The 27,201-nt window shown below is 35.9% G+C and overlaps 1 protein-coding gene across 1 annotated transcript; it reads right to left on the bottom strand.

Annotated features, from left to right (window-relative positions):
• Window positions 1-3,959: 3,959 nt before the first annotated feature.
• On the bottom strand, window positions 3,960-27,048 carry LOC128246062 (uncharacterized). The gene is made up of 3 exons (XM_052964268.1): window positions 26,744-27,048; window positions 23,730-23,849; window positions 3,960-4,117 (listed from the first exon to the last, which is right to left on the bottom strand). Exons 1-3 carry the CDS (start codon window positions 27,012-27,014, stop codon window positions 3,960-3,962), a joined length of 549 nt encoding a protein of 182 aa, XP_052820228.1. The 5' UTR covers window positions 27,015-27,048.
• Between the last annotated feature and the right edge of the window lie 153 nt (window positions 27,049-27,201).

Genomic DNA, 27,201 nt, shown 5'->3' with positions numbered 1-27,201 from the left:
CATATCCACAGCTTACACACAGTCTACGCAATCAGTGCGTTTATATTCTCAACCTGCTTGAATTATTTGAAAATCAGGATAAGAAATACTGTTAGCAATCAGCGATGTTAGGCGTCTATTATACTTAGATATAAAATAATAAGTGTTTAAGAAGTTTTTCTGTCATATCTTAGCTACTAGTGCTGATTTTTTTACATCTGTGCATGTATTAGCGAATCTTTTAATAAAACAACATTTGATAGTCAACTAGGATAACCTCTAAAGAAGGGTAATTAATTATTTTGAAATTAAAATCATCACGTTTATCATTAAGACTAATATTAAATCTATATTCCCTAACTTCGAGTTACATATCTAAATAGAACGCTTTTAGATTGGATGTAATTCAATTGTGGATGGATTATCGAAATAATATTATCTGTAAATAGCGAATTATCTTAAATAAAACTCAGATATTGTAAATACATCTCAAAATATACTTAAAATTATCAAAAAGAGCAATATCTCAATACTTATATCTTTTACGATATTTTCTGCCCCCAAATCCATCAAAGACTTTCTACACATGCCTTCCCTAGAATTAAGTTATCACATTACCATATTACCTCCCACTTATAGCCAAAGACCAAGACGAAGACCAATCATATTCGTATTATATATACATCACCACTTTACTTCCGCTTATAGCCACCGACCCAATACCAAGACCAATCAGATCAGTTAAAGTAATACATCATCGCCTTACCTCCCATTTACAGCAAACGACATAGACTAACACAAATCATATTCGTAATATTAATACTTCAACACATTACCTCCCGCTCATAGCCCACGACCCAAGACTTATACCCACCATATTCGTAATATTAATACTTCAATACATTACCTCCCGCTCATAGACCAATCATATTCGTAATATTAATACTTCAACACATTACCTCCCGTTCATAGCCCACGACCCAAGACTAAGAACAATCATATTCGTAATATTAATACTTCAACACATTACCTCCCGTTCATAGCCCACGACCCAAGACTAAGAACAATCATATTCGTAATAATAATACTTCAACACATTACCTCCCGCTCATAGTCCACGACCCAAGACTTAGAGCAATCATATCCGTTACATTAATACACCACCACCTTTCTACCCGCTCATAGCCCACGACCCAAGACTAAGAACAATCATATTCGTAATATTAATACATCACCACCTTACTTCCAGCTCATAGCCCACGACCCAAGACTAAGACCAATTATATCCGTTATATTAATACATCACCACCTTTCTTCCCGCCCATAGCCCACGACGCAAGACTAAGACCAATCGTATCCGTTATAGTTGTACATCACCACCATTCTTCCAGCCCATAGCCCACGACTCAAACCTAAGACAATTCATATCCGTTACATTAATACATCACCACCTTTTCCCCCGCTCATAGCCCACTTACGGAGACTTAGAACAATCATATCCGTTATATTAATACCTCACCACCTTTCCTCACGCTTACAGCCCACGACCCAAGACTAAGACCAATTATATCCGTTATATAGTAATACCTCCCCACCTTTCTTCCCGCCCATAGCCCACGACCCAAGACTTAGACCAATCATATCCGTTATATTAATACATCACCACCTTTCTTCCCGCCCATAGCCCACGACCCAAGACTTAGACCAATTATATCCGTTATATTAATACCTTACCACCTTTCTTCCCGCCCATAGCCCACGACCCAAGACTTAGACCAATCATATCCGTTATATTAATACCTCACCACCTTTCTTCCCGCCAATAGCCCACGACCCAAGACTTAGACCAATCATATCCGTTATATTAATACATCACCACCTTTCTTCCAGCTCATAGCCCACGACCCAAGACTTAGACCAATTATATCCGTTATATTAATACCTCACCACCTTTCTTCCCGCCCATAGCCCACGACCCAAGACTTAGACCAATTATATCCGTTATATTAATACCTCACCACCTTTCTTCCCGCCCATAGCCCACGACCCAAGACTTAGACCAATTATATCCGTGATATTAATACCTCACCACCTTTCCTCACGCTTACAGCCCACGACGCAAGACTTAGACCAATTATATCCTATATATTAATACATCACCACCTTTCTTCCCGCCCATAGCCCACGACCCAAGACTTAGACCAATTATATCCGTTATATTAATACCTCACCACCTTTCTTCCCGCCCATAGCCCACGACCCAAGACTTAGACCAAATATATCCGTTATATTAATACCTCGCCACCTTTTTTCCCGCCCATAGCCCACGACCCAAGACTTAGACCAATTATATCCGTTATGTTAATACCTCACCACCTTCCTTCCCGCCCATAGCCCACGACCCAAGACTAAGACCAATCATATCCGTTATAGTAGTACATCACCACCTTTCTTCCAGCCCATAGCCCACGACTCAAACCTAAGACAATTCATATCCGTTACATTAATACATCACCACCTTTTCCCCCGCTCATAGCCCACTTACGGAGACTTAGACCAATCATATCCGTTACATTAATACCTCACCACCTTTCCTCCCGCTTACAGCCCACGACCCAAGACTAAGACCAATCATATCCGTTATATTAACACACCACCACCTTACTTCCCGCTTACTACTAACGACCATGACCAAGATCAATCATAGCCGATATAATAATACACCCCAAGCTTACCTCTCGCATACTACCAACGACCAAGGCCAATACCAATTACTAGTATATCCGTTATATGAATACACCACCACCTTACTTCCCGCTTACTACTAACGACCATGACCAAGATCAATCATAGCTGATATAATAATACACCCCAAGCTTACCTCTCGCATACTACCAACGACCAAGGCCAATACCAATTACTAGTATATCCGTTATATTAACACACCACCACCTTACTTCCCGCTTACTACTAACGACCAAGATCAATCATAGCCGATATAATAATACACCCCAAGCTTACCTCTCGCATACTACCAACGACCAAGGCCAATACCAATTACTAGTATATCCGTTATATGAATACATCACCACCTTACTTCCCGCTCAAAGCCCACTACCCAAGACTAAGACCAATCATGTCGGTTATATTAATACATCATCACCTTACCTCCCGCTTACAGCCCACGTCCCACGACCAGGACCAATCGGATCCGTTATAAACCTGACCCATTCCGATCCAGAAATCGCTTGGTGGAGTATACCGAGAACCACTGCTAAATAAAAGTCAAAATAACAACAAGCTATATTTGTTCGCAGTCGGAAAATATCGTTTAATTTCTTCTACCCTTTGTGTATTCAATAAATGATTTGCTACGGTGGAAGAGCTTGCCACAAATTGACTCTTACATGTGTGGATAAAAATTGATAGGCCACGGTGTAAGAGCTTGCCACAAACTGACTCTTACATGTGTGGATAAAAATCGATAGGCCACGGTGTTAGAGCTTGCAACAAATTGACTCTTACATGTGTGGATAAAAATTGATAGGCCACGGTGTTAGAGCTCGCCACAAATTGACTTTTACATGTGTGGATAAAAATTGATAGGCCACGGTGTTAGAGCTTGCAACAAATTGACTCTTACATGTGTGGATAAAAATATTAAAAATTGATAGGCCACGGTGTTGGAGCATGCCACAAATTGACTCCTACATTTGTGAATTCAAACATTGCATTCTAGTATAAACATAGCTACCAATAATAAGAAAAATGAAAAGATTTCGACTCATATTCAGTAATTGTAATTGAGATTTACACCTTTAGAGTATAATAAGAAAAAAAGGTTGTTCTAAACCTTACAGCATCAGCCCCACAAAAACACTCCTACTGCAAATATACTAGTGTAGGTATTATAGCCACTAAGTCTATGAATAATTATTGGCATATGTTTCTAATCAAACCAAAAGAAATAAATGAACTCACTAAGTGACGTTGAAATAATCCCTCATTCTATCATACTCTGCCTCTGTGTCAATGATGGCCAGATCCCCATAGCCACCAGCTTTACATAGCGTCTTTGCACCATTATAGCTCTGTCGATTGCTGCCAAGTTTGAGGTGGGTGAATTCTCCACCCTCGGCTAATAGTATGAAATATATCAAAATAAAACGCTTGAAAGCATTTCGAGTTCGGTTGGTGATCCCCACGCAGGCAAGTTAGTTTCCTCCGGCTCCTCCGGTATCCCCACAGCACCAGACCAACGAGATTGACTTAGTAGAAGTTATAATGTAAATTTCTTCACATTCATTGTTAAATTTATAAAGGTTTAAACTAAAGCATTGGCATATGTATAGATATTTGCCTGATCGTCGTAGCTACCACCTTTAAATGGTGTTGTTTTGTGTGGGTCAATGACAATCGAGAATTTTTCAAATGTTCTGTTAATTTATTTTACGTACATACAGTAGATCGGTTAAAACTTGAATTACTTATGAACTGTAAAGATAAAAACAAATTAGTTAAACTTGCTTTATTTTGTAAGATAATTATGTCTAACTTCCATTAATTATCTCAATAAGTTTGCTGACTCATTCTCCATTACTATAAGGACTCTTAATTTGACTTTATACGTTTGATTTCAAAACATTACTTTCGCTAATTTTCACATTCACATAATCTGATATTACTGTATTTTGCTGTGAACATTATTTTCAATTTGATCTCAACTTAAGTGCTGCACACATTCTGTTCACTGTGTTTATATAATGTAGTTACTGATATTTGTTTCACTGTTTTGTTTAAACCGTTTCAAACTTGTTTTTATGTCATCATCTCATGCATATTATATGCCAAAGATGTAAATAGAAACTTGGTTCTAAAAATGCACCAAAAACAGTTTCAGTATATTTCAGTCAGTCTATTGTTTCACCAAGACTGAATGTGTGTACTGTAAGTAGTGTCAATAGTAAAATGTAGCTTACACTTAGTGTGAGCTATCAATGATTCTTCAAATTATGCGTTAAATTTACGTAGATCGATTCTAACGAATACACCAAAAATAACACCACATATGCTATTGTCCAATTTTGACGATCAACAGTAAAAACTAAACTAAGTGGACATTCCTCGGCTGCAGCCAAAATTGAACTCTATCTTTGCCACAAAGCTACGAATAAGGAAGCAACACCACCGACGTCAATGCATTCAAAATAATTCAGGCTATTTAGACGTTGTGTGGTAAATTGTCGATTTATCAAACATTAAACATCGCAAAACTAGATAAAACATGAAATGGTTGCCCGGTATTTCTAAGGCAAATACCCAAATAAAAATACGTGTGTTTTTCCAGTATATTTACACATTGTAACATGTGTTTATATGATTTTGCTATAAGAAGTGTAATATTCTGATATGTACCACAATATAATGAAAATAGGGATAGTAAAAGTGTTAAATAATGAAAAAAAGCTTGATCAATTGGTCAAACAAACAGTACATTTCCACACGTGTTGTCTTAAAGGGTACAACATAGGTTGATGCCAAATTCAGTTGATTTTAATATAAGTGCATTATCCTGTTAAAATGATTGGACATTACTGATCAAAACAAACAAAAACATATGAATTGTGTACAGAATTTAGCCATAATAAATGTTAATTTTGTGTGCTACAATCAATAACTAGGTGGCAATGAATTCTTGTTTTTACCAAGAAAGTCAACGTGTCACATAATAATGCGTTTAAATAAAAACAGCGTCTGCAAATTCTTTGATCCTTTCCCATGAATGTTTTGTTTTTTGTTGTGACCATTTAAGATAAATGAGTTAATCATAATAATACGTTCAAATTAAAACATCGTATTTTTGCATCAGCCGATATTGTGCGCTTATAGAACCACGAGTCAATCATTACAATGCGTCAGCCGATATTGTGAGCTTATAGCACCACGAGTCAACCATAATAATGCGTCAGCCGATATTGTGAGCTTATAGCACCACGAGTCAACCATAATAATGCGTCAGCCGATATTGTGCCCTTATAGCACCACGAGTTAATCATAATAATGCGTCAGCCGATCTTGTGCCCTTAAGGCATCACTAGTCAACCATAATAATGCGTCAGCCGATATTGTGCCCTTAAGGCATCACGAGTCAACCATAATAATGCGTCAGCCGATATTGTGCCCCTTATAGCACCACGAGTCAACCATAATAATGCGTCAGCCGATATTGTACCCTTAAGGCATCACGAGTCAACCATAATAATGCGTCAGCCGATATTGTACCCTTAAGGCATCACGAGTCAACCATAAGAATGCGTCAGCCGATATTGTACCCTTAAGGCATCACGAGTCAACCATAATAATGCGTCAGCCGATATTGTACCCTTAAGGCATCACGAGTCAACCATAATAATGCGTCAGCCGATATTGTGCCTTTATAGCACCACGAGTCAACCATAATAGTGCGTCAGCCGATATTGTGCCCCTTATAGCACCACGAGTCAACCATAATAGTGCATCAGCCGATATTGTGCCCTTATAAAACAATAGAACCACAGGTGTGTACTAACACTTTTTCACAGCCGCTAAAGGAGCACAAAATTGTAGTTATTAAAGCCAATGCTATGTGCCTTTTGACATATGTGCGAATTGCCGCTGTATTATACTAAGTCGTTTATGAAATTATATCGTGTATCATTCAGGAGTGATGGTCAAGCCAAACGCGACATGTGTATAATCGCCAACGCGAAAACGTGTCATATGTGTCAAATTGTGTCTTGTTTTTGCCCTCGATTGGGCACTCTTTAATCTTCTGTTTGTCATGTTTTCTTAGTGGAAAAGTTATCAAATTGGCAACCTTTCGCGTTTTTGGCCCAGAATAACCAATGTCACGAAGTACAAGAAACCAACCACAATAGTAAAACGTTCAATTAAAGCAGTATTAACAAACAGCAAACATGTAATTAGAGTTCGTGCATTCGTATGTATGTAGGAAAATTCAAATAAATACTTTTAAATCAAAATGTAAAGTTCTACAATATTCAGAAGAAATAATCATACCGCAATATAACAATGCAGTCCAAATTGGTATACCAATCAGCAATATAGGCAACACCATTATTTTACTTATCGCTTAATGTACTTCATGTCCTCCTTAAATTTTCCAGTACAAAATGACTTGGAATGTTTGAACATGTTACATTTATCTAGGAGGCATTTGTAAGCGAACGGTTATTGAACTGTTTCAGTTAAACAACCATTTGTGTATTTTAGAATATTTCCATTGTTAATTATTTATCAAAGAAAAACACGCGAACACATGCTGAGCAGAATGTTAAGAGTGCATGCGTTGGGTAATTTTATCAACAAAAGCACGACATCATATCGTCTCACCTAAGAATTTGAATTCGTCATAGGCCTTTGTAATGTATTGAATTAGAAATTGAAGTGCAAATTCAAATAAAATCTATATGAGGTAACAGCTATAGTACAATATTCCGAAGAAACAAGCATACCGTAATATTACAGTGGTGTCCAAATTGTAATTAGATTCAAGATTTAAAATATTTGGTTTAATCATTATTTATTGCAGAAAATATTGAAAAAAAGTTAATAAGCATTTGAACAACAGAAATGTATAACAAATATACAAAATAAGGAATGGTGAAATGATTCAACAGTGAGTAAATCACAGAATTGAGAATTAACCATAATTGTTTTTACTACGTCTCTCTTCTGTTTTCATTGTTAGAGATATGGTGAGTACAAATAATTCAAAGGAACTATTTCAGGAAGTGTTTGATACACTACTGCTGGTACGAAGTGATAGAAATATACAAAAATAACTGGTACAATATGATAATTACGCCATTTTATGGTAGGATGCTATAATTATAGAAATATAATTTCGTACAAATGTGGATTGAGAAATACACGGTGGTTGGGAGAGAAGGGGTATATTTATTAAAGTAATTTAAACATATACCTGTTTCTCGTAACATGATATTATAAGTTGAACATACATATGATCAACGAGATTTCTTTAAGAATAAAACGTGAAAAAGGAAGAAAAATAAAAATTGTAGCTCATATCATTAAGGTTGCATAAAATATGATTGTTATTAAATTATAACACACAGTAATTTGTTACATCATGAAGTGTAAACTTAAAGGGGCAACATTCGCTGCCTCGGCAGCGAGTAAATGGGGAGTGGCTTATTGTAAATTCCCTCAGCTATGTACATGTCTGTTAAACTCAGTGTTCTATCTTTAGCACACACAAGAGAAATGTAAACAAACAGGGCTGATCAGAGCAGACGATGTATTTCCCCACACTACAATCTTCTATATGAAATAAAGATGACCAAGCCATCTTTAACAGATGTTTTCTTTGAAATGATTGTTTTCTTGTCCCTGACTGGCATTTTGTTATTTCGACTAAAAAAAATTTTCCTGTATGGAACATCCCTCTCAAATGTTAAGAATCAACATTCTCATTCCAGTCCAAAATAGCAAGGTTTATTCTCAGTCTGGAATCCAAAACTAATTATTTTGTCAACAAACAATAATAATGCCACAACCCTAGTACAAATTTACCTTATTGTAAACGAGTTCAGCAAGGAAACAATTCAGATAGTGTTGACACCTTTAATTGGTAATTAAATGCCACTGGCTGGAATCTGGTTTGTGTATTGATAACTGGAAATCAAATGCACATTTTGAGTCAAAAAGGAGGGAACTCAAACACAGTTATACATGAACATTTGCAAGACATGGAACTAGGTAATGCCTTCCTTTAAAATAATAACTTTGGGCAGAATAAGAAGACTCAAAATATGGAACAAAATAATCAGGACAAAGATATATATATATATATATATATAGTTTACATGACTGAAGAACAATAGGAGATATTCACTTTACCTGGCTGGGATATAAACATTTGTAATGATGACAGAGCTTTTGATAGAAAGCGAAGGAGCAACTAACATTTAAGCAATGAGGTTCATAAATATTTTTTTTAAAACGACAAATATGAAAACAATGTTACATATTTAAACCTGGGAATGATTCACCAGACTTATTAATTACGTAACGCTTCAAAAGGAAAAAGTGTTAATATCATAGAAAACAATTAGACTAAAATGTAGCATATGAAGCTGATGATATCTATCAATAATTTTGGGATATTCAGGTGGAATAAAAACTTATCAAGGTTTGTTCACTTTTGTTACTACAGTATTTGATAGTGAGGCATGTTGTCTGCTACAAGCAAGCTGCTAGGGATGTAAACACCAGCACGTGGTAATGTTTACATCAGAGGGTTCATAACCCCCAGAACACCAATTAGCCACTCCCCCGGCAAATTCAAATTTTCAATCTGACAGTTGTGACTTTTTGTAAGCATTGCATAAATTTGGGAAAAGTGTCCCTGATGTGAAACATGCATAAAATTATACAAAAGCTTGCCCCAGCGCCACCTGGAGGTTTATATAGTCCTGTTACCCCTTTAAGTAAGAAATAGTATGGAAAAGTGGTTTTTATAAAGTATTGTTAACTTATATATATATATATATATATATATATATATATATAATATACAGTCGAAACCCGTTGGCTCGAAATCCAAGGGACCGGCCAAAATGCTTCGAGCCTCGCGAATATCGAGCCAAGCGGAAATGCTAACAAAGAGTAAAACAAAATCGGTCCATGACAAACACTTCGAGCCAACGAGGACATCGAGCCAAGCGATATCGAGCCAAAGGGTTTCGAATGTACAAAATATGATAACGGAATTTGACATCAAAATTTCTAAAAAAATAAATAAAAAGCTAAACAGTTTGATTGACAGTATTCTTAATAAATGCTTCAAATATATATTTATATAATCTTAATAGAAACTTAGAAACGGAGACAACATAACTATTTTTCTTATCGCATAACGCACTTCTTGACATCCATTTCAATCACAAAAAAATGACTTGCAATGTAACATTTATTTTAGAGTCAATTTCAAGGAAGGCAAGGCTTCTAGGATAAATGGCTTGTTTAAGTTAATCAAACAAATGCATGTTTAGTATACGTCAATTATTACTTATGTATGAAGAAGGAAGATAATTTTGAAATCAAACAAATGCTGAACACATGTTAAGTGTGTATGTATTGTGTCCTATTGTGTCCTTTTGCCAACGACCATACGATATAACACCGTATGATCTAGACATTCGAAGTCATTATAGGCAAGTGTTAGAAATCGAATTAAAGTTTTAAAGCTGCACCCTCACAGATTGAACGTTTTGACAACTTTTTTTATTTTTTGTCTTGGAACATGCGAACATCCATGGAAACCAGTTATATTAGACTGCTGACAATAATCAGATGGCAGAATTTTATACATAAGTTCAAAAATGGATATTTTATTCATTTTTCTTAAACCGTAAGTAACGGTTTAAGCGATAAAACATTAATTTTCGAACGGAAATATGAAAATCTATGATCTGATTTTTTTCAGCAATCTTATATCATGGGTTTGCAGACATTTACGCAAAAATTTGCTCTTTCCAAGACAAAAAATAAAAAAGTTGTTAAAATGGTCAATATGTGGGAGTGCAGCTTTAAGTGCAAATACATATAAAGCCGATATCAGGTAAAAACTAAGAATAAAAGTAGTACGATACCCTGTCGGTCTGCGGCGTTTATTTTGTGTCCGCCTATCCGTGATAAGAATTCAGTAACAAAGTGCTATCGAACAGTTCGTTAGTTAAAACAATATTTATTTTAACTTAACGATTTCAAATTCCAGATAACAAAGTTTATTCGCAATCAAATATGATTATGGTAATGATATATGAAAAGTAAACAAATAATAAACAAGTAATATAACCACGCAACACTCATTGTGTCAAGCTGCTTAAAATGTGAAAAGGATGTTGTGATTTGTGCAACATTTTTTTACTGATTGTAAAATGATGAAAACTTTGTAAGGTATAAGACAAGAGTAGTTTATAGTACACCATAAAAAGGAGCACCTCGGTCATTTTCTTTCGAATCAACATCGGATATATGGACTGTTTGCAATGTATATTTCACTACGCTGCAAGTAGATCTAAAAAATAACACCTTACTCTGTAGTGCTTTGATATTTATTCAGGCAAAAACGTCGCCTGTCTGACACTTAATATAATTTATCCTGTCACTTGCATACATATCGATCCAATAACAAAGTGCCGTGTAAATTTTAGTTTATTAGGATAGTAGACCACGTGATGTTTATCTACAGTCAGGTGGTCATGTGACCGCGAAAACGAACTTCTTTTCTATATCCTGCAATGTCAGAGGAACAGCACAAATACTGTTTCAGTATCTTATCAATGGACCACCAACAGCCGACCTCAACAATCACTCGCCCATAAAGTCCCATCATTATGCAAAATAATGACACTGGCAAAACAATCGACCTGAAAATCTACATGTGATGTGAAAATCTTACCCCACCCGCTATTTCTGGAAACTGTGAAACAGCATTCAACGTAGACTGGTACCCTTCGTTACTTTTTGGTAAAAATCTAACGACAGGTATGCGCCAATCCGGATCAGCAGGTGCTCGTAAGTTGTCAATGTCAACAAAATGGCGGCACTTGCACAAAAGCAATGAATGTGACTACAGGATTTTCGAGAAATAACTCTTTTTGACTGATTTAAGCAGATGACGGCCTAGGTTCATTTATCTCAGTCAAGGTCCTTGATTTCAATCCATAAGCCCAACTGGGTGATCGTCTTGGCTCGCTACTGATGTGTTATGTGAGTCGAAGCACCGGACACCTGTGAGTCGAAGTCCTAAATTTAGCTGAGGGACCGCATAACAAGCTTATGGAGATAATATGGAATCATTTAAAAGTGTCATAATAATACATCTGTGCAGATGTAGTCAATTTTATCAACCCATATTTATTAGCTTGATTATATTCAACTATATTTATGGCGTTACACCTGCACTGATAATCAAACACAGATGAGTGGATTGATGTCTTAAAGGTAAGATTAATTCCAGTAAACAATTATTAAAGTCAATTAATCGCATATATTCATTTAAGTAAAGCAAAATATTTTCATTCGTCTAGCGCCGAAATGTCACATGGTCTCAGTTTCAGATTTTGGTTCAAGCATTTGGCTATTAAAGATGAACAATAGTTAAAACATGGTATACAGGTATATATAGGGGCCTAATGTATCATACACAAGGCAGGCCCCTATATATACAATTTTATGAACAGATTGAAATTTAACAATTCTTCAAAAATCTTCATGTAAATTCACAGACAGCTTTATACTATTTCTAGGCATATTTGTAAGTGTATCTTTGTAAATTGCTTGGCATTATTTTTTTTTAACAAGCCCTGCTATATAAAATACAGAATTTGAGCAAGCCTGAAAGACATTTTACCAGTGCAGGGCTTACGGGCTTTTGTTAATTTCGACCACTGGCACATAAGCCCTTTTTAGCACCGATATAGGTAAGTCTTAAAGAAATTCTTAAATTGGAATGAAATTTTAAACAAACCTCAATTTTTGTAATATTTACTGATATATATGATAATATTATAATATTTAATGTGTTTATGAAATTTTCTAAGATAAAATAAATTATATCAATATAATATTGATTTGCATGTAATTCAAACACAAGACCAGTCAGTCAAAACAATATATTTATTGTAAAAATAGAATTACAATGACATTTGGGCGGACTTATAAAGGAGTTGCGTGTCAGTGGTTGTGGCTGTGCATTTATAATATTTCCATAAAATCACCTACGGAAGCCGTTGATATGGTGTTGTTGTCTTTATCTAAACACGGTATTGCATTAAACATATGCAGAAAATAAAGCTGAACACCAGTAACTATTTTGCATTGAGTGCACTGATGATTCACCCTATTGAAGTGTTTATAGACTATAGAAAACTTACATTTTTGGACCAATTATGTCGACTGCCGACTAAATATTTGGTTAAGGAAATATTTAACCATAGACTTGTCAAGTATCTCCATTGTGACAAAGAGACTGTGGGCTTTGTTCCGGACGTATTTCGTTTATTGATGAAATATTCATTATATAAATACATAATGTCTTACGTGGACTACGGTATGTTCCCCTCTTCCTACGCTTGGAAAAGTATTCTCCAATATAAGGTGCTGAAAATGGAAAGGCAAAATGTTTTCGACTCTGTGCTCCAACTTAATTCATGGTGGCTCACCCCAAACATAATCACACCGGGGAAATATTCAAATTTATGGTTAGCGGCAAAGGCCTCTCCATAACTATTGTCAATGTGCTCATTTCTAATGAGCTTAAGTGCCTAATTTATGACAAGACAATACTCTCGCAACTCTGAAATGTGTCATCTTTTGTGTGAAAGCCTGCCAGAACATATCATGTGAAGCAAACACTGTGGGAACATGTCTTTGACCTTAAAGGTGCGTTTTATTTAAGAAAGTGTATGACTACCAGCTAAACCTGCTGTATATATGTCATGCTCTCCTTTTATGGAGGAAATAAAAGATCTATCTATCTGTATAATATTGACAAGAATGATCCAATTTTCGCAATGAATTTTTGATACTTTTCTGGTTTGTAAATAAATGACAATAATTTATAAGCTCCAAAATGCATTTCTAGTTGGCCACCGCTGGGATTTGAACCCAGAACTCTTTCTACAAGGTAAGAAGTGTTTTTCTTAAAACTACAGTGGCTGTGTAAAAAGCAGCATGGAGCAGTGTGTCGTAAATATATAATTTCTTACCAGAATAAGTACAAAAATCATTAATAATTGTACAGTAACGTCAAGAGCATACAGTCATTTCATTCACCACCTATGCAGTGATCAAGCAGATTTGAGTTTAAATGCAATCACATACTTTTGATCTACAACAGGACTGGTGAAAGGTGTGACAGAAGTGATTAAATTAGCACTACCCTGCCCCCTACCCCAAAAAACAAAAGTAACCACTGTATTGAGTTTGTTGTAATCAGGTTTTTGCTAAAAAGTTATGGAAAGGTGCTGTGTCCTGTCCTTTTTTATAGCGTCCTAACAATGGAGAGCAAATAATATATATATATACATATAAATATATATATATATATATATATATATATATATATATATATATATATATATATATATATATATATATATATATATATATATATACATATAAATATATTGCACCCTTCCGTCCTTATGGAAGTTAATGATTATAAGATAATCTAATCTTCCTTTTGTTGTTTTCATTAAAAACAAAAACTTTTTACTCTGGCAGTTGAAACTTAACATTTAGTACTTAAACTATCACTTTCAACACAATTCCTTACATTTTCAATGTGTTCTGTCCTCATTTAGCACCCTGTCCCAATCCTGCAGCACCATGCCATTTTTTTAAAAAAAATTCTCCCTTTTCAAAACATGGCTAAGACCATAATGTATACATAAAAAATGATAAGGTACAAAGTATAAACTGATTTGGTAACGAAATGTTTCACACTTTGACACCTGAACAGTCTTGGTTGAGTATATAGAATATCAAGAAGTTAACAACAGTCAATTTGGCCAACAAACATGTTTGTAGATTGTGTCATATAAGTTGGCCTTGTACCATTTGTTAAAAAACATTTTAAGCAATTGCCTGGATGAGCATTCTATGAGCAAAACAGTTTGTTAAATAAACAGAAAGAACATCACATGATCTCATTCTAATATCTAAAATGTACAATAGCTTCTTTGTGTCTACCAACAATAGATAAAAAAAGAAAGAAATACCTGCGTTTCCGGTAACCCGGCCGATCCTATTTTTTCCTGAGCTTCCATGTCATTCTGGTCTGAAATGGGGAAAAATGAGTTTCTTTTATTAAATATAACATTTACATTGTAGAGAAAAATTATGCCTATCAAAAATGATGTTTATTCAGGAAAACTACACAGTTATGGTTATAAAAACTGATATCACATAATGAGTACAAAAGGACTTAACGAAATGAAAAGTAAGTGTAACAAATGATGAACAAATTACTAACAAATCATGTTTTTATCATTCAATAATGGATTTTTCTGTCATTCAATTAATGAAAGATTATAAAATGGTAATCTGTTACTTACAACTAGTAATCATTTATTAGTCATTCATTGAATTTGTATTAAAGGGATTACAGTTGTGATTATAATTTTTTGATGATTCATTGGACTCTATTGATCATTCATTGAACTTCAATCATGACTTGTGTACAAAATGATTAAAATATACATGCATGGATGTAATTGCATGTTCATTAATTGGACTTATATACTGAGGGGAGAATATTTCAAACATGGACCACCAATATACTGTAAACACCTCAATATAAGCACAATTAAATAATCATTGGACAATTTAGTTTAGCAGAGGGGTTTTTCAGTTCAACTGTCAACTATCATACATATCATTAAAGCTTATTCCATTGTACAATAGATCAGAATTTTCACGAGTGAATTAGATGAATGGCAATTATAATATTACAATTGTTTTACTATTATAGCATGTTTTATTATTATTATTATTATTATTATTATTATTATTATTATTATTATTATTATTATTATTATTATTATTATTATTATCATCATCTAGTTATTATCTTATTTTCAATATGTATTCATTTGAAATCAGAAATACAAGTCTTTTAGCAGTTTGTTGACCAAGCTATTTCCGTACACACATTGCCTGGGCTTATCAGCAATTTCAGGTCAGGCAGTGCATTGCAGTAAGTATGCAGAGAATCAGGGCTTAGTAGCCAATAACATTGATATGATTTGTTTGTCATTCATTAGCTCATTTGCATGTGATTTGGGTTACTATTAAATGCCTATCATATGTATTATGTGTTTATCATTTATTATAGTCATCCATTCTCATGTGTTTTTTTTGGTTTGGGGGAGTATCTATAGTGAAAAAACATGGCTAAAGAATTATTAAGGAACATTAGAACAAGATTAAAATTTGTATCAGACCTAGGATTGCCAACAAAAGCTAAGCCTTATGGGACTCTGACATGAGTAAATATGTTATATTAGTAACTATTAAAGTAAACCTGGGAGGAAAAGTGCGCCCAGTGTGGGGCTCGAACCCATGACCGCCGGAACACTAGCACGGCGCTCTAACCAACTGAGCTAACCGGGCGGCTGGTTCTAACCCACACACACTACACTCCTCCCCCCCCCCATTAATCTTTAAGGCCGACGGAGGCACTGCTGCCGTTTACCGCTGCCACCAGTAAAGAAAACCTGGGAGGAAAAGTGCGCGTGGTGTGGGGCTCAAACCCACGACCGCCAGAACACTAGCACGGCGCTCTAACCAACTGAGCTAACCGGGCGGCTGGTTCTAACCCACACACACTACACTCCTCCCCCCCCATTAACCTTTAAGGCCGACGGAGGCACTCCTGTCGTTTACCGCTGCCACCAGTAAAGAAAACCTGGGAGGAAAAGTGGGCGTGGTGTGGGGATCAAACCCACGACCGCCGGAACACTAGCACGGCGCTCTAACCAACTGAGCTAACCGGGCGGCTGGTTCTAACCCACACACACTACACCCCCCCCCCCCATTAACCTTTAAGGCCGACGGAGGCACTCCTGCCGTTTACCGCTGCCACCAGTAAAGAAAACCTGGGAGGAAAAGTGCGCGTGGTGTGGGGCTCAAACCCACGACCGCCGGAACACTAGCACGGCGCTCTAACCAACTGAGCTAACCGGGCGGCTGGTTCTAACCCACTCACTCTACACTATAAATCAAAATTGATAGAAGGAAAAACCCCAAAACAATTCAATACATCAGGGTATGATTGGTTGTCAGACTAGGTTTACAAAGTTAGTCCTTGAAAAAACAATACCGGTAACTTGAATTTATAAACAATCATACAGTTATCACAAATACTAAATAAACTTTTACTAAAAACATATATAAATATGAAATGTTCATAAATTAGCACCAGGACTTATATCACAACCACTAAAATAAAATACAAAACCCAAAATCCAAAAAAAAAAAACCTTAGTGATAAAAAGAGCAAGATTAATTTATGATTTTCCTCCCTCCCTCCTCAAAAGACTCGTTGATGGCCATTTAGGTGGATTAAAGTTTTCACATGTTAATGATGTTATGTACATGGAATTTGGTTATAAGTTTACATTGATTATAACAATAACTACAAATAACATCTGAAAGTCCATGAAAATATGCAAAAACATCAAACAAGTATCCAAAACAATTTGCACATAATTTTTATGCAGTAAACATTTTTTTGAAACCTCAATTGGCTCAAACTATTCGAAAAAAGTGAGGGCACATATGTTAAAAATAATAAAAATGTCAAGAATTATATAATAAAAGAAAAAAGTATTATAGATCTAAAAAATGCTATGTGCCATGCAATGAATAGTTAAAAATAAAACATTTTATCAAAATAATGTGTCAATGTGACATGCAAATTTTGTCCCAAAAAAGACGCTACCGACTTCTAAAGTATACTTATTCAACTAAATTTGTCGTTTTGGTAAATAAAGAAATAAAATATCGATAATGTATTTTCGTCGGAAATGGAGTGAATAACACCAATATACCAACATTTTATACAAAGGAAAACAAAAACGTTTTTTACATCACCTCTCCTGTTTGTTTACAACTAACACCGCCATTTTGATTTGGTTCCCGTATTCCCAAAACATTTCGAATGCACGACGGGCACCTGGTTTAGCTGATACCGGTCTCTTGAAGAAAAGAAAATGAGGGTACCAGTCTACATTCAACGATACTCGTCGATAGTTTATTCCATTTCTGTGGTGAATGACAAAATCTCACTTACAACAGAAATGTATGATCTCTTTGCCGGTGCAGTTCTGAACATCCAACACTATTAACATGAATTAAATCCATTTAATATTTGTCGAGTGTTTGTAAACACTCGTGATCTTGAATCTTGACCTGTGTACTGTACTCTGTGACTTGCGGAATAATTGTTACATCATCAGATAATGTTTGGAGACTGATCCATGCTTATGCACGTTTAAAAGCTTTTTATGTTTTGAATTGATATTTATGTATTAAAATGCAATGACTTTGAATATAAAAGTATTGAAAAAAAGTTGAACAGTTTTGAGAACTATTTTGGGGGCGATTTAAACATGGATACCGGGTGTGATGACGTCAACAGGGAAAAAAAAACAGTTGCCCCCCTTACTTTTAAAGATACTTAATAATTGTAAGGTTTTTATAGTGTTTAATTAACAAAGTAACAGGATAAATAGAATACTAGGTAAGTGCCGTGATGGAGAAAGTTTATCTGGCTCGGTTGCGGATTTTATCGGGTGAGCCTTCGGCTCACCCGATAAATTCCTCCGCCTTGCCAGATAAACTTCCTCCATCCACGGCACTAACCTAGTATTCTCTATGTACAGGCAAACACCCGCTTTGTAGGCGTACCTGTGATTTTAATTTTACGAAATACTTCTACTAATACACCCCCATAAGTTCGAGGCTTTGCGTAAGGCGAAGATGGCTAAGTTGTTTTGATTGGTGCTTTTGAAATAGACAAAATGGAAAAAACGGAAAGAACGGCAAAGCAACTTGAGGTAGAGGGTAGGAGGAACGTGGACAACAGTTCGTTGAAATGTATTTTTTAATTACCTTTACGTAACTCGATTGGTTGTAGAACATTGACAATATTTACTATTGATAAAAGGGGCACTGTGTAGGTTGGTGCCAAAAAATCATTGAAACGTTGGTGCATAATAACGTTTTACTCATTTGACTTTAATGATAAAATATATAGATAGATAAACTCGATTACGCAAACAAACATGAAATACATGGCTTGTTTAATTATACTAAGGATCGTTAGAGCACGTTGCTTTCAGAGAAAGCCAATATGTCTATCATAACATAACAGCGTAGTGCTCATTTTACTCAAATAGGTAGACATTAGGTAACATTAGACGAGTACGCACCCAATAACTACCTTACGTGTATGGAACATTTCCCAAATTGGGAAAGTCTAACCAATTCTGAGAACTAACTTAGGTTAGGGTTAACCGCATACTGTTAAAATATCGCACCAATGTCTCCTGCATTTAAATTGTCTGTACTTGTAAGGTTGTTATTGTTCTCAGATAATTGCATTCTTTCTGATTCACCATCGGCTCCAGTATGCTCTACTTCAGCAGCCAGGTTAACCCATTCATCTTCGGACGGGCCTCTTTCTTTTAACTGTTTTGATGTATTCTCCATCCATTTGGACTAAGGTCCATGAAACAATATGCTGTGTTGTATGTATGCATATTAGAAATCAGTAAGCGATAACTATTCAAATGATAGCAAAATTATACGAGGTCACCAGGCATCACAAAATGTGGCTGGCTAAGACGAAAGAAACTTCATTTTATATCAATTGAATACATTTATATTTGGAGGCATTTGTGTAATACTGCCAACCTACACTCTTGATTGTAAAATAACTATATAATAATAAATAAGTAAGGCCAACTATAATAATCAGACAATTGTAATTTCAATGGCGGTTGAATTGATATTTATTTGATCTCATAATGGATAAAGATGAAGAACGGCTCAATCAAGATCTTGTTCGATAAGCTTGATCTCAAGCCTTCAATCACCTTGTATCATGCCGCGGACTTTCCCTGAAAGGTTATCCAGTCGGAGAACCCGCCATACAAAAGACCTTGTAATATTCAATGACCAACTGCACGGCCGACAGCCGTTCTTTGACATTCTTTCCTTGGCGTATGACATTTCTTTCTTTCGAAACAGCCGACAATCATTATGTGTCTTGGATTTTACAATTATCGGATATTTTACAACCGCAGTTATATGCGTCTAGAAACTCGAAGTAGAGTTCAAAACACAACAAAGTAAACAATTGCCGCTTACGTTCTTGCAAATATAAATAATGCGGACATGGATTCAGACTTTTATGCAAAGTCAGAGACTGTTTGAAACTATGTTATACTCGACAAACTCAGCTAAGTCTGGAATTAGACTCAGCTGCTGAGACTGAGTCCGAAATCAAAACTCGGAATTGAGACCGCTCGTTATCTCGGCTCCTTGGCCAATAATAACCAACAGTCCAAGTCTCGACTCAGACACAGAAAAACACCTTTATATTTATCATATTACAATGAATAATCTTAAATACGTTTATATCACCTACATCAAAATAAAATTAATTTAATAAATAACTCTTTCACTGCCAACGCTGTAATTAACAAATGACGTCGCCTGTGCCAAACGGGTAATTTAGCGCATTTCAAGAACGTCACAAATTAGGAAATACACATATCAGTATGGCATACGTACAGTAAAGGTTAAATAGTTTCCGTTTCTCTTTTGTTTAATGTATGCGTTTGAGGGTCTTAAAGATGAACAGTTTTGAAAGTTTTAAAAATTGCCACATTTTTATTTTGTAAACATGTTTTTAAAGATAAACATAGTCTATACAGGTTGCATTTGGTAATTTAAAATATAAACACACATAATTTTATGTTATTTTAAGATAAACGTTAAGAATTCACAGGAGATGGAAGAAGATGATACTACACAGAGTTTGGGGTGCAGCCAATGCCGGTATTAGGTGCACACCTCAAATACCATTTATTATTTAAAAGCGTTTTAGGAGAGTTAGTTGTATTCCCAATGGTGACTGGAGGTTGTTGGTTGTATCAACAACTTGCCATTTAATCTAATCATGAATCATGCATGCTATATTTTTGAAAGGCTCCCCAGGAGATTTTGTTCAGAATTCCAGGGAATTTGAGTCCCATACCGGTGGATTTTCATAATCGCCATTTTCATAATCTTTAATTCTGGAGGATATTCATCCCTCCACCGGGGAACTGGGGGATGGTTCGAAATTCCGGGGGATTTCCCCCCCCCCGCCGGGCTATATGGCATGTATGATGAATGAATAAGTTCTCTAAATCATCATTATATTTTAGCTAATTCGTCAGCATGCTACATGCTGGGAGGAGAGATGCAATTTCCTCGTTACATTTTTGAATACATCGAAACTGCTTTATTGATTTATTTGAAAGACAATGTATGATCAAATGGATTAAAATGACCCAAGTCTTGCAGCACAGTGAATCCTCAATTATGTCCACGCGCACCGCCACAACAAGAAGACGTACGCTTCAATATAACCGTCTAGCACTCTCAGTGCTGGAGGAGTGCGTCGAGCAGACGCAGTAAACATGGTAGTGCCAACGCCTCGCAACCGCGTCTACGCGTTCATGGACAAATTTACAAAGTATATGACGTTTTTAACGTGGTTCACGGTTTATTCGACGATCATTTAATTATTCAATACCTTTCAACGCTTTAAAATTGCTGAAAATGTGTTTTATTATTAGTTTTATTTATTAATCTACTACTAAACTCGTATAAGAATTGATGCAAATTGCTTCCAATAAAAGGCAACCTTCAACCAGCTTACAAGCAGAAACAATGAAACTGACCTAAACAATGGCATAATCCGTAATGTTAATACTTATCAGTAATCAGTCAATAAAATGAGTTCTTCGCTTAGCATAGTCTGGAGTTCCTTCCCCTAACACTATCGTTATCGTATGAAATATCAGTAAGCAGGGAACCAGACTACATGTAATGCAGACTTATTCATGTAACAATATTCATGTCACATGTAGACGTACATACCTCCGCTGAATGTGCTTAGGATGATGCCTGAAAATTAGTATACAAATGGAAGAGCAGATGCCCAGTTTGGGACTGTTTTTAATCGTTCAATATTCCAAACAGTTTTGGAACTAAAGTCTTCAAAATATACCACTGACGGCAATTTTGAGACAACTCTGTCATTTTTTGTGCTCAAGCTACAATAACCGATATTTTAATCAATTCTTCGTTTATCGCTATGAAATTTCAACCTCAAGTGTGTCTTGTGAAAACGTTCACGCTCATATATTTTTCTTTCTCTTATTATACGTTTTTTTTTATTAAATGCGTCCAAAACGTCTATTTTCGCGGGGAAAAAACGGCGCCGTGTTTCGCTAAAAATGTGCGCCTTTCTTTATTTGTTGTAAAAACTGCTCGTTTAATTTTTTATTTTTTTTTAAATATATTTATTTAAGATTTAATTACAAAACGTCTAGTATCAACAAAAGAGTGCATTACCGACTTCGTTGTTGAGTATATTACTTTATACAACTCCTATACCTGTTTCCTATTCAATACGTATTATAGTGAAACGTTTAGCATGACGTTTGTCGAAATATTGCTTATGTTAAGTATATGATCAGATTAGAAATTTAACAGGTCTTGTTTTGTATAAAACTCTGATGATTTTTGTAAGGGTAATGGTTGTACCAAATAACAAATTCTTGCATACCGGAAGTGTGTTTCCGGTCATGTGACCGGTGCTGGAAAAACTCATCTTACATACCCCATGTAAGATGAGTCACGCGCAACAACGCGCCACTTCTTATTTCTTTTATTGTATGGTTAATGAAAAGTATATAATATTTAATACTTTTAATTAAAATTGAAAATAAATAATCGTAAAAGCTCGATTATAAAAGGAACTATTTGACATCGATAGTGATTTAAAATTACTGCGCTTTATGACGTCAGGTGAAATGTACAAAAGTGCGTTTTCTACGTCAATTTTTTTTCAACAAATTCATAATTTTAGGTATGCAAGAAAAATATCAATCATGTGTTTCCGGTACGGATAGAAAAATCCGACCCTCGGGCACGCTGCGTGACCGGTAACTCGGCAAGCTTCCTTACTGGCTTACTTTTCTATCCGTATCGGAAACACATGATAGATACTTATATTCCACATCAGACGAGAGCTAAATAACCAACTTAATAACGAGAGGCTTTCTAAATGCTTTCTAAATGATTAAACAATCCCATTTGCCGAATTATGATATTTCTTAATACACATCAACAATGTTTCAAGTCATTGAGACTATGCTGATTAGTGCCTTGTTAATTCTATTTAGCTTCAAAAACTACCACAACAAACAGTTCTACTACTTTATTTGTTATATATTTTTTTAAGATTTGTATCAGCAGAGATTTGCAGAGATAAGACTTTAGACTAAGCAACAACATTGTAAATCCACCTTGTGGCATACACCACTTACACAATTAAACTAAAAACCCAAAAATTGATAATCGACAGAAATCTTTACCGCATTGTAATATGCACAAGCGGTTCCAGGTGGGGATGCACCCTCCCCCCTCCCAAATGAACACAACGCACACACACGCGTATATATATATATACGGCCTGCTTCACCATTCGTTTCATCTGTTGAGACCGACCGGATTTATTTTGAGACATTGTTTCTGATGTTTATGTTTTTTGACAGCGCGTATGAATACATTTTTTTTTGTGATGCGGTTACCTAATTTGCATAGTTATTACACTAGTTATATATGAAAAATTATTACATGGGGTTATATCACTCCTGCGCCGTTACTCATGTTATAAATATAGATATTACATTACACTACATTACAGATATTTGTATACATTTTATATTTCAATTGAAATACAAATTTAAGATTGTTAAAACGAAGACAATTTATGTGATTAATGCAGTAAAATGCTGTTTGATTTTATTGAACACTGCCTTGTATTTTGTCATTCTCGCCTTGTTAATTTGCTTTTTCTGAAAGTAGCAAACTAATCTCGCACTCGGGATTTCTGTTGTGCGCTAACTGCATGTGTTCGTATGACAGACCACTGTTTGCAATTTTATTTGCCATGTATGGAGTTATGCTGGATATTCCCGTACACAATTTACCTTCAATGTCATGTATGGAGTTATGCTGGATGTTCCCGTACACAATTTACCTTCAATGTCATGTATGGAGTTATGCTGGATGTTCCCGTACACAAATTACCTTCTATGTCATGTATGGAGTTATGCTGGATGTTCCCGTACACAATTTACCTTCTATGCCATGTATGGAGTTATGCTGGATGTTCCCGTACACAATTTACCTTCAATGTCATGTATGGAGTTATGCTGGATGTTCCCGTACACATTTACCTTCTATGCCATGTATGGAGTTATGCTGGATGTTCCCGTACACAATTTACCTTCAATGTCATGTATGGAGTTATGCTGGATGTTCCCGTACACATTTCCTTCTATGCCATGTATGGAGTTATGCTGGATGTTCCCGTACACAATTTACCTTCAATGTCATGTATGGAGTTATGCTGGATGTTCCCGTACACAATTTACCTTCAATGTCATGTATGGAGTTATGCTGGATGTTCCCGTACACAATTTACCTTCTATGCCATGTATGGAGTTATGCTGGATGTTCCCGTACACAATTTACCTTCAATGTCATGTATGGAGTTATGCTGGATGTTCCCGGTCACAATTTACCTTCTATGCCATGTATGGAGTTATGCTGGATGTTCCCGTTCACAATTTACCTTCTATGCCATGTATGGAGTTATGCTGGATGTTCCCGTACACAATTTACCTTCAATGTCATGTATGGAGTTATGCTGGATGTTCCCGTACATAATTTACCTTCAATGTCATGTATGGAGTTATGCTGGATGTTCCCGGTCACAATTTACCTTCTATGCCATGTATGGAGTTATGCTGGATGTTCCCGTACACAATTTACCTTCTATGCCATGTATGGAGTTATGCTGGATGTTCCCGTACACAATTTACCTTCAATGTCATGTATGGAGTTATGCTGGATGTTCCCGTACACAATTTACCTTCAATGTCATGTATGGAGTTATGCTGGATGTTCCCGTACACAAATTACCTTCTTTGTCATGTATGGAGTTATGCTGGATGTTCCCGTACACAAATTACCTTCTATGCCATGTATGGAGTTATGCTGGATGTTCCCGTACACAAATTACCTTCAATGTCATGTATGGAGTTATGCTGGATGTTCCCGTACATAATTTACCTTCAATGTCATGTATGGAGTTATGCTGGATGTTCACGTACACAAATTACCTTCTTTGTCATGTATGGAGTTATGCTGGATGTTCCCGTACACAAATTACCTTCTATGCCATGTATGGAGTTATGCTGGATGTTCCCGTACACAAATTACCTTCAATGTCATGTATGGAGTTATGCTGGATGTTCCCGTACACAATTTACCTTCAATGTCATGTATGGAGTTATGCTGGATGTTCCCGTACACAATTTACCTTCAATGTCATGTATGGAGTTATGCTGGATGTTCCCGTACACAATTTACCTTCTATGCCATGTATGGAGTTATGCTGGATGTTCCCGTACACAATTTACCTTCAATGTCATGTATGGAGTTATGCTGGATGTTCCCGTACACAATTTACCTTCAATGTCATGTATGGAGTTATGCTGGATGTTCCCGTACACAAATTACCTTCTTTGTCATGTATGGAGTTATGCTGGATGTTCCCGTACACAAATTACCTTCTATGTCATGTATGGAGTTATGCTGGATGTTCCCGTACACAATTTACCTTCAATGTCATGTATGGAGTTATGCTGGATGTTCCCGTACACAATTTACCTTCTATGCCATGTATGGAGTTATGCTGGATGTTCCCGTACACAATTTACCTTCAATGTCATGTATGGAGTTATGCTGGATGTTCCCGTACATAATTTACCTTCAATGTCATGTATGGAGTTATGCTGGATGTTCCCGTACACAAATTACCTTCTTTGTCATGTATGGAGTTATGCTGGATGTTCCCGTACACAAATTACCTTCTATGTCATGTATGGAGTTATGCTGGATGTTCCCGTACACAAATTACCTTCAATGTCATGTATGGAGTTATGCTGGATTTTCCCGTACACAATTTACCTTCTATGCCATGTATGGAGTTAAGCTGGATGTTCCCGTACACAATTTACCTTCAATGTCATGTATGGAGTTATGCTGGATGTTCCCGTACACAATTTACCTTCAATGCCATGTATGGAGTTATGCTGGATATTCCCGTACACAATTTACCTTCTATGCCATGTATGGAGTTATGCTGGATGTTCCCGTACACAAATTACCTTCTATGCCATGTATGGAGTTATGCTGGATGTTCCCGTACACAATTTACCTTCAATGTCATGTATGGAGTTATGCTGGATGTTCCCGTACACAATTTACCTTCAATGCCGTGTATGGAGTTATGCTGGATGTTCCGTACACCAATTACCTTCTATGCCATGTATGGAGTTATGCTGGATGTTCCCGTACACAAATTACCTTCTATGCCATGTATGGAGTTATGCTGGATGTTCCCGTACACAAATTACCTTGTAGGATAGAGCGGTTGCCACTGTATATAATCATGGAAATCATTTCTTCGATCGAAACGTAATTCGAAACTATCCCTTTATCGGTGATATGAAAATGTTCAAGCATGACCGCAAGCGCCACAATGTCAGCTTCTGCATCATGTGCGTTGAATGTATCGGCGGAAAAAGTTTCATAAAATTTTGTAAAGAGTAGGACTTTAAACCCGGTTTTTCTTTTCTTAGAATTGTAAGAGTGTCAGTAAACCTATATACAAGTTCTCTAAATTTTGGCAAGATTTTAAATTTAATTAGATATTTTAGTAGTATGCTGTTGTCAAATGACTTTCCATTATGTACAGCGAGAACTATATTTTCTTTATCTAAACTAGAAAGCCAGCCTAAAAAATCACGGATACCATCGTTAATATTTCCAGCTTCCATATCTTGACCATTTTTGCACAAATAACGATTTCCATTTCTGTCCCGTTTGACCGTCAACGAAATGACGTTCGATGCTTTAGGGTCAATGTCGCCATCCGGTAGAAAGTAGCGACTGGATGATGTGACATCACTCCTTGCGGCCAGCTGTATTATCTCTGCTTTTTTCCCTAAACAGGTTGTTTTTAAATCGAACAATACAATATTTATATTTTTCTTTTCCTGGTCAACAGTTGCTTTTGTTATCATATCTGGAATATCCAGTATGTCTTAATTACTACTGTCAAAACCACAGAATGATTCGTACGGTGTACCTACTTTAATTTCGTCACTTTTTGCTTTAGCTGATGTTTCAACTTTTATTTCCAGCCTTCTTCTTTTAGCATTTATGGAACTTTTGTACATTTTTGCCGTTTGCGTTCTTCGTCCATTTTCT

Source organism: Mya arenaria, chromosome 9, assembly GCF_026914265.1.
Source record: "Mya arenaria isolate MELC-2E11 chromosome 9, ASM2691426v1".
NCBI classification, from domain to species: domain Eukaryota; kingdom Metazoa; phylum Mollusca; class Bivalvia; order Myida; family Myidae; genus Mya; species Mya arenaria.
Note: the sequence above shows the minus strand (reverse complement) of the source record. Positions and strands in the feature narration are given on the sequence as shown.

Bases quoted from the DNA above. Each gene is read 5' to 3' on its own strand.
- LOC128246062 (XM_052964268.1), bottom strand. From the start codon at position 27,014: ATGATAACAAAAGCAACTGTTGACCAGGAAAAGAAAAATATAAATATT. The intron at 23,850-26,743 runs GTATCCGTGATT...ATGACATTGAAG, and splicing joins AGCTGGAAATATTAACGATG to GTAAATTGTGTACGGGAATA. The intron at 4,118-23,729 runs GTTTGCTACTTT...TCATACTATTAG, and splicing joins AAATCCCGAGTGCGAGATTA to CCGAGGGTGGAGAATTCACC.